Source organism: Triticum urartu, chromosome 4A (assembly GCF_056163025.1).
Source record: "Triticum urartu cultivar PI428250 chromosome 4A, HENAU_Tu73, whole genome shotgun sequence".
NCBI classification, from domain to species: domain Eukaryota; kingdom Viridiplantae; phylum Streptophyta; class Magnoliopsida; order Poales; family Poaceae; genus Triticum; species Triticum urartu.
Genome location: NC_141876.1, coordinates 618513218 through 618523279, shown reverse-complemented (window position 1 = coordinate 618523279; position 10062 = coordinate 618513218). Strand labels below are relative to the sequence as shown.

At 40.6% G+C, this 10062-nt stretch overlaps 1 protein-coding gene across 1 annotated transcript; it reads right to left on the bottom strand.

Annotated features, from left to right (window-relative positions):
* Nucleotides 1-5927: 5927 nt before the first annotated feature.
* Nucleotides 5928-6932, bottom strand: LOC125553305 (membrane protein PM19L-like). Its single transcript, XM_048717117.2, has one exon. It carries the CDS (start codon nucleotides 6682-6684, stop codon nucleotides 6130-6132), a length of 555 nt encoding a protein of 184 aa, XP_048573074.1. The 5' UTR covers nucleotides 6685-6932; the 3' UTR covers nucleotides 5928-6129.
* Nucleotides 6933-10062: the final 3130 nt, after the last annotated feature.

Genomic DNA, 10062 nt, shown 5'->3' with positions numbered 1-10062 from the left:
TATAGCATAGAATATAAACATTAATCATAAACTTGGAAATGAATAATACTTTTATTATTGCCTCAAGGGCATATTTCCAACAATAAGCACCTTCATGTGTTGATTTCAAAGAGCTTTCAAAAGCCATATCTTGAGAGAGTTTGAGTGTAGAGGATATTATCCTTTGAAGCAAAAGAGCAAGGGATTCACCACCAAACAACCACAATCTTGTTATTTTTCGACTGTGTGCACCTCCTAGATCGGCTAGGTGCTTTGAAATGTTCAAGTTATACAAAAAACAAGAAGTTTGTACGGGCTTGGAGATTGTCTATTTCGTGAAGATCTAGCCAAGCGAGACTAGGCCTATGTGTTCGTATGTTCAGAGTATCTTTAGTGGGTGGTCATCCTTCGCAGCTTGATTCCTTTGTGTAACTCTCAAACGAGATCTCTTTGATCCTAGAACATTTTGTGGTTGTAAGCCTCCACGAACGTGGATTAGGATAACGCCAACTATCCGAACCACAGGAAAAAGCTCCATCGATCCACCTTGTGTATGTATTCCTCTAACTCTACTCTTACTTTTACTTGAACAAGTTCTTGTTTTACATTTCTATATTCTATTAGACTTGCATGTGCAAGGTGCTTGATATGCTATTGATAGAAAAACATATAATTGCCAAGGAAACTGAAAATTGAGAAAAAAAATCCATTTGATTTAATTGTAGTCTATTCACCCCCCCTCTAGACTTTACTAAATGGCCTTACATACATGCATACATTTAACATAGACAAATACACACATGCGTGACATTCTAGTAATATGAAACCCTAAAATTGTCACGACAGTAAAATATTGTCATATTCTTGCAATGCTATCGATGAGTGCCATGATGCAAAGGAGGCTACTTTTTCTTTGTGCAAATGGCTCGCAAGTCTTTCATTTGCTCGTGTATATGGAGAGATGGAATGAAATATTAGCTACTGATCTTGGTCTCCCGAATTAATATTGACATATCTTGTTACTTTTAAAATAGTTATACTGTGCTCGTATATATATTGTAAGCAAAGAGATATAATGAAGAAATATAAAATAAATATAGTGCTTATCTAAATTAAATAAATAACAATTGTGATATTAATTTATTTGAACAAACAAGATTTGTAATCTTGCGATATTATTATGCTATGTTAAAGTGCGAATGTATATAAATGAAATATTCTATAAATACATTTAAGTGTATGGTCCTTAATATTTGCAACAACGTGAAATATTACATACATAAAAATAACAAAAAAACATTATGTAATATATATAGATGTGAACATTAATTTAGGAGATGCAAGATAAATATCTAAGATATAGTTACCTATTCTAGAATGTCATCAGCAATAAATAAGCAAATAAATGAAACCAAAATCATATATGCCAAACAAGATATGTGATATTATCCAAACAAGATATATGATAGTATTTAAAATATTGTAGTATTAATACAACTGCATGATATAAAAGCAAGATCTTTGCCTAAGATTTGATTGTGACTCAACATAAAAAGTAGTACTTCGTAAATAGACATAAGGGTGTATGGCATTTATTTGGAATCAACTAGATATGGCAAACCTCTCTACAAATAGCAGCAAAGGAAAGAGTTTATTGGCAGTGAGCACACAAAAAAACATAATTAGGAAAGAGAAATTGAACAGCACAACCAGATATCGTGTACTCAATGGTTGTTTCTTTCCCAGTGCTTGTTATCATGTGTTCTGCCATTCCATCCTACCATGCAGGCATTGGTGTGTAACACACCTATTTTGATATGAATTTTCCAAATGTTTAGATTTATGAAGTATATGAAAAATGCATCTTGTTTGATATGTGTGTACACGATGTATTTTGTAGAATTTGTTTGTCCCGTGAAGTGCGACGTTCTAAATCCATGTGTTAACAATAACGCTGGATGCAAAGGTGTCTGCGCTCGTATGGGCATGCATCACTTCCATTCCTTTTGTAGGGAATCACTCAATCCTCCAAAGTGTTGTTGCATAGAACTATTAACTTGATGGTTCCCATGCTCGAGCTATGCAATGCTAAATAATACCATACATATGTAATGTTCACTACTCTCAATAAACATGCTTGTTTTGGGGGAAAGTTGCTATCTCACATGTGCAAACAGATATAATGACGTAATGATCATTGTTTTTTCATTAAAATATATGGGCTATTTAATTTAGTTGATAACACAAATTTAGCAAGTACTATTTTTGGTTGGTTATATTAGTAAGTGTTGCGGCAAAAACTTGCAAATCAAACTTATGGTCTACCTGTACACACAGAAGAACAGATTGGGCGATTTTATAAGTCAAAGACAAATCGACGCATATCCCTTTCTTTGGGTATAGGTACTCCATTTTTTTGGCATACTACAAAAGGAATCTTATGATATAATAAGGGGATGACAAAATTTCTCAGTCCACATGCAATTGTTTTTTACTATTGTTATAATTTAAGTCATGTGCAATAATGTGGTAAAATCTAGCAAAGAATTATAACATGGCGTAAGTGTCAGGAACGTGCAATGACAACATGTACATATGGTAATAAAAATAGAATGTATACAAAACCATGAATCAGTGAAAAATTATGGAGGTTTGGAGTTATCGCGGTGTTTACACATGGGTTTGGAAGCAAACAAAAGCTATTATGCAACAAGTAGTTGAATGGCATGTTGGACAGTTTGAACTTCCGTGCATTATCGAAATCGGGCTTGCGATATTCCGTTGGAAGGCTATGGACATGGCAATCATAACCTATGTTGAGCATTTTTGCAAAATCATTACGGTTTAACATCACTATTGAAAACTACATTTTCTCATAGAAAACAACGTGATTCATATATTTTTTAACCTCATTTTTAACGGTTTATTGAAATAAGGAAAATGAAGGGGTGTTTGAAAGCTACTGCAAATGCGTTCATATTGATGAAATCTCAATAAACATACATGATTGTTTTTCCACATCGTCTATTGTCTGTATGGTGCATGTGTACACAAATGTGATGGTGTAATGATCCTTGTTTTCACATACAATATATGTGTGCTATTTAACTCAACTGATAACCAAATATAGTAGCAAACAACTAGAGAGAGCCTGCCAGGTACAAGTGGTTGGACTTGCTAGCAACATGAATGTGAATATGAATATTGTGTGTGATCTTAGTCGAAAACAAAACTGTAACGAGTATTGTACTAGTGACGTAACAAATACATGGGTGCAAGCAAAGCACTACTTGTAGAGTAGCAGTTTTGTGGAAGCAAAGTGCTTGAAAGAGACCACAGATCCAGAACTACACTTTGTTTCTTGGTTTGCTTATTCTAGAACCCCCCCCCCCCCGGGGGGGGGGGGGGGACATATTCACTCTTCTGAAAGCAGATTTGATTCGGTTAGAACCGTTTTGGTTTCTTTTATAAGATGCCCCCACCTATTACTCGCCTATCTGGTTTTGATTCTAAGAATGAAAAAAACTTGAAGTAGTGTTTAGCAAAACAAAATATATATATATCAAATCTTGCAGGTGAAATTGAAAACCAAAATAACAACAATTTTTTTAAACACCCAATAGATTAATTAATTAAAAGGTTATCATAATCATTGATTACAACATACACCATGCAGGGCGGAAAACTATTAAGAAGAACATCATTGAACCTACTATAAAATCTACAATTAGCAATCACATGGACCACTCCATTGGCAATTCGATTAACTTTAGAAATCCTAAAATTTTGGAACAACTTAGAGATACTCAATGCCTCCTTCCTCACATCAACGAGAGGAGACCTGTCAATGTTTTCATTTGTAAGGAAAGAAACAAAAGCACAATCAGTCCCCAAAATAATAGACTTGTGAAGATTGATACCGATATAAATCCCAACAAAACAAGCCCGAAACTCTTCTTTCATTAGCACTGGTACACCGTCCAATAAAATCCCATGAAGAGATGATGACCTCGTCGGATGAATTTCTAGCACCCAAACCCACACTTGCGGCACTGAAGTTCTCCACAAAACTTGCGACGACATTGATCTTGATATAGCCTAAAGGAGGAGGCTGCCAACCCACATAATCAATTAACAAAGCATAACTGACCATTAACCATCCCACCATACCTTTACCTTTGGTATTTGAATCCAAATCAATATTAGCCTAACGCAACGAGAAGGTGGACCAATAATTATGCACATAACTAGCAAAGGCACTAATGGATTCCTTCTCCTTTCCAAAAATCACATCATTTCTGAAGTGCCACGCTCTTCAGAAAAGAAATAAGACTTGCTTTGTTGCTGCAAACTTAATTGATCCAACAGAACAAGAAACCAATCAGGACCCAAGAATTTAAAAACTTCTTCCCCAGGAAAATTCCACATTTCCCTCAATGCCAAATGCGGGGCACGAGCCTTAGGGCAAATCACAGGAGCATGAGAAGTACTTTCATCTTCGACTCTACAAACAGTGCGCATACCTGACAGTGTCTCATGTGCGTAACTCTATTAACTAGCACGCCATGCAAAAATCCTGATCATCAAGGGGACATTAGCTTTCGGAATTAAATCCCAAATCCTCCTTTCCCCATTCGAGTCACCACTAGACTGCACCCAAGCATTTTTTTTTACTATCCATTAAATTGAGCACGAGCTTATACACACTTTTGACAAAAAACATACCGTTCTTCTCATAGTGCCAAGCAATACAATCTCCATCCCCCGACAACTGAATTTAAATTTTTAGAATCTACTCAGAGTCATGCGGGTAGAAAAGGTGTTTAATCAAGTCTTCATCCCAACATCTCTCCCCGCTCAAGAATAAATCAGACACCCACTTCAGTCTAGTATTCTTCCTTTTAGCTGAAATTTTCAGGGGAGCCAATTATAATGTTAATACTAGAGCCATCATGCACCCTCCAAATGACACCCTTCTTAAACAGATTTAGTCCATGCACCTTGCCAAGTAGCTAATGCGGAGTGCGGAAAACCAATATGAAGAATATATGTCCTTGGAGGATGATACTTTGCTTTCATCAACTTGACACAAAGTGAATCTAGATAAACCAACAAATCTCACGCCTGTTTAGCCTAAAGAGCTTGGTTAAATAACCTGAGATCATGAAAGCCGATATCGCCAGCCTCATCATTTTGTCCCAGGTTAACTAGTGTGTTTTCCTCATGTCATCCTCATCACCGCACCCAAAAGTCCTGATGATTTAAGATAACTCCTAAATAATAGAAGTCGGATATTCAAAAATTCCCATAAGGAGATCCTAAATAATTGATTTGATCAGATTTTCCTTAAACTCACGGGGAAAACTTGAACAACAATGGTTTTTTGGTGCATTTTCTGATAGAAAGTAATCAAAATGCGCATCATCGTGATAGGTGTAGATAAGTTTCAAAAATTCTGTGAAGCGGAGGCACACTCAAATTTATTGTCTACCGGTATGTCATCTTACATGACAAAGAAGAAGGAAAAGAAGAGATGTGTACATATTTAGACGACCAAGCCAAGTGCAGTTCATCTATTAGCTGGCGTATTCCACCACCGCCGTGTGGCGTATTCTCTCGTCTGAAAGCGGTTTTCGTCCAGTTAGGTCCGTTCTGATTCTTGGAGAATATAAAGGAACGGAATTACTAAATCTTCAGTTACGCCCTTCTAATCTACCTTTTGAATCTTCTTGGACTTGCCCCTTTGTTTTGGAGAATCTAACTAATCATTGTCACTTGATTGAGATCTACACTTGATTCTTGATTGTGAAATTTGGTTAAGTAGCAGTCGACTAAGATTTGCACACATCTACACTTGATTGAGGTGGACTGAGGTCTACACACACCTAGCTAAAAAACATGAACGTACTGCGCTAGTTTCACTACACATTAGTTGGACAAAAGAAAAGTGAAGATAAAACAGTTGACATCACTGCACTTGCACACCACAAACTGAAGAAGCAAATTGATCGATCATACTACTAGTAAATTAAACTTCATCCGTGCCGGGAGGCAGCGGAACACACCCACTAGTACATGGTACATGTCTGCAACCATGTATGAACACAACACACACCAACACCACGTATGCATACAAGATCGATCATCAGCTCAGACCCTGGCGACCCCGCCGGTGCCCATGCCCATGCCCTTGTTGTGCGGGTCGCCGACGCCTGCGCCGTACGCGTGCTCCGCCGGATACCCACCACCATGGTTACCACCGAACTGGTTCCCGAAGAGGCCCGAGTGCAGCGCCAGCACGTACAGCAGCTGCGTGAACATGAGAATAATCACGAACGCCTCCAGCACCCTGAGCCGCCACCCGCGGTACCCGCCGATGTGGATCTCCTTGCACGCCAGCCCGAACGCCAAGGCGGTGATCGCCCAGGCCACCAGCGAGGAGGACGCGGAGGTGGCGAGGCTGTCGCCGCGCCAGGTGCGGACGTGGTGCACGCCGGCGAGCTTGGATGCGGCGCCCACGACCCCGGCGAGGATGGCGAAGACGAGGAAGTAGAAGGTTGCGCCGTTGCCGCCGACGCCCGGACGGTTGGTGAGGCCGTTGATGAAGTGGTTGAGGTTCCAGCTGGCGAAGCCGATGACGATGAGATACATGATGAGGTTCAGCACCAGCAGCGGCGCCACCATGTTACGACCCACGCCCGCCATTGCCCTCGCCTGTTGCTAGCTAGCTAGCTTCACCTTCTTCTTGGTCGAGATGAAGATGGAGCTCTCGCACTCGATGTACTCGCTTTGGACGATCTACGTACTGGGATTGGATTTGGTGCAAGCAAAAAGCGAATGGAATTTGATGATTTATGGATGAGGTGGTGAAGCGGAGTATAGTGGGATAAATATATAGGCGTGCAAGAGGGACACGCGTGATGCGCCGCTTACGGGTGGCGCCACGCGTGCCTCACTGCGCTTTACACGGTAGCTGCTTCGAGTAGCCGTTGGCAGCGTGCGGATGGTTCCACACTTCGCCTCCGCTTGGCAAACGGCGAGGTGTTCCTGGCCACTAAAATAGAAATAGACGCTCTGCTGATCCTCACGTGGGGACGTTTTGCTTCGGTGTCAAGCTCTTCTTCGCTCTCCGGGTCGACCGACTCACCAAAACCTATTAGAAAAAAGCCACACAAGCTACATCTAAGTAGACGTTACATTTTCGGTCCAAATGCCAGAACTAACCGGCACTCCCCATATCCGAAGCGGACATGAGAAGGCCCGGATAGGCCCGCCACGTGGGCTCTATAAATGCGCACACATCACAAATCAAAATCGAATTAACCACTTCTCCGCATCGACGGAACTTCTCCCGCCTCCCTCCTTCATTTCTCCCACCACCCACCCCCTCTCATGCTCGCGTTCTCATCCGCCTTCCCTGATGTCGTCACCGATGATCTTGTTCGCCTCCATGGCCACGGATGATGCCTCGGCGGAATTAGTCGGGGTCCTTGGCTTGGCGTTGGATCCTTGCAAGGCAGGGAATGCCCGAAAGGAGCGCTGGCGGAGGTAGTTCGAGCGTGAAGTGGCAACGAAGGCAGCAGCGGACGCGACCTTGGAGGCCGCTGCTGAGGACATGGATGCGACGTAGGCCAACCCGTCGGTTGTGGCCACAGAGACAAACAACTTGTCACTGTTGAGCTTTTCGCAAGCCGTCCCTGTGGCAGACATGATGGTTGACTCACCGGAGCTCCAAATGCATCGGGCATCCTCGAAAAATGCCGGCTCCAGGCATGCCCACCTCATGTTCGGCATAATGCCCGACCAAGACTCGGTATAATTTTTTGGCCCTTTTACATTTGCATTCATAGATTCTTTTATTTCGCATATCATCTGATTGTATTAGTAGGACGATGGTTAAATTGCCATGCCTATTGTAGGAACAAATATTGCATGACATGATAAATAATGGTCAAGAGTCTTTACGATTTACCATGGAGGATACAAACTCCTGGGTATTTGAAGTTGGGCAAACATCACACACTAAAAATAAGAAGAAAGTTGCAAAAGTTGTGAAGCCAAGAGGTCTCGCATTCACACAATTTAAAGTTGTTTTGTTGTATGAAAACTGGTGCAACACTAGTATGGATCCGATTTGTGGAACCAAGCAAAAAGGCAAGAAATATTGGGATTTTTTTTGGAAACTTTACCATGAGCAAAAACACTATGTGAAGCCACACCCGATATGCCCAGAGGTGAAGAAGGAGGAGATGTACAAGATATTCATTGATGTGCAAAGGGAGAAGATGAAGTTCGACGGGGAGTGGTTGATGTTGGAGAAGAACAAAGTTGAATTGCAGAGGCAAGAGAAGGCTGCCAAATGTGAGCTTGAGCAAACGGTAACAACGCGTGGTCTTGAACTCGAGAAACAGAGGTTGCAGATTGCGGGATAGATGAAGGAGTCAAGAATCATGTTGCAGGACATTAACCTCTTGGATGAGGAAGGAAAGAAGTGATTGCTCCGCATGAAGAAGATGATCAATGACCGTGAGCAGTGAAGTCATTGGTTCATTCGTGTATCGCTTATCTATGTATGAACTATTTATAATTTATTTTGGTATTATTGAACTTATTCGGGCTACATTCATATCATTGTTTATGTTGAAAAATATTATAAAGGTTCGGCTAAAACTGAAACATTTTGCGATATTAATAACTTGTTTGAGTCTTTGTCGTAATGCAAATCCTCTTATGGGTTTGATACCCATGGATCAAGGTCACTTCTTGGTTAAAAGGCAAATGAACTTTTTGCAATCCAAACCGGATTAGAAAGGATGATCAACACCTTTTCTGACACCATTAGTGGGGAGGCATCGTGACACTAGTCATTAGATTAGTGTTTTTGTTTCAGTTTTTCTTCTTGTCTTTACTTATTTTTCAAGTCCGTGTTTCAAAAAGTACCCAAAAAATTATTATGACAAGGAAACTTGGACACTTTGTTGCTCCGAACGAAAATATTATGCATGCACCAATTGCATTACCTTATGTTGCTATCTAACAATTTAAAATTAAGCCTCATCTTGTTAATATTGTTTAACGACGCTAGTTTGGAGGCTCCACATCAGAGAGATGCCGGTATGCATTTACATTTTTTCACTGAATGTTGTGATATGACTCGTATTAAATTTGGTGAACCAATTGCTTTGAAGTTCAGTCTATTTTCTTGCTCTCTAAGAGAAAAAGCAAAAGAATGTCTTCTAGCTTTGCCTCGAGGAGTTATAACTTCATGGAATTTATGTTGCAACATTTGTTTTGTCCAAATTTTGTGCCCTACAAAAAAAATCAAAACATGTACTTTAAAAATGTGCATCATGTATTGGTCAACGTGTATCAAACAATGTTCCGTGTGTACAATAAAAATGTTTGTTCTGTAAGAGCATGCATGTGTAGAAAAAAGAAACAAAAGATAAGAAAAACTAAAGAAAACTAATGAAGAAACACACAAAACCAAGAAACCGAAGAAAACTGTGAAAACCCGGTGAAAAAATGAAATAAATAAAGAAAACCAAAAGAACAATGAAAAAATTCTGAACAGTGAAATAGAAAAACATGATCTATAGTGTTGGCTGGCCCACGACCCCCATAGCCAGAGGAAAGGAGAGGCCAGGGTATAACTGCCAGTATTTCTTTTCTCGGTGGGTATATCTACCAATAAGCGAGACATAGCCCTGGCATGGCTCGCCGCTGCCTCGCCATGAGCTATTCTGTTATAAGTAAAACTAGTAGAACACCCATATGTTGCTACGCGCTACAATGCATATAATTGAATCAAACAAATGATGAATGTCGTCTTTAAAGTTGAAGATCATCTCTTTCTCGTAGATCCGGGCGAGTTCGGACTTGGGAGCCTAGCTAGCAGGCTTCCCAAAATTCAACGTCTAAACAGTCTGGACACTCCCAAATCCAGACCATATGTGGGGGAGAAATGAGGTTGTCCGGACTATTCGTCGTGTTATCTCTAACAGGTGGGCCCAACACAAAAACCACACCCCATGGCGCCCTCTCTTCTTCACACCGTATTTCTCCACGGACCTCCAAGGAGGA

Bases quoted from the DNA above. Each gene is read 5' to 3' on its own strand.
- LOC125553305 (XM_048717117.2), bottom strand. From the start codon at position 6,684: ATGGCGGGCGTGGGTCGTAACATGGTGGCGCCGCTGCTGGTGCTGAAC.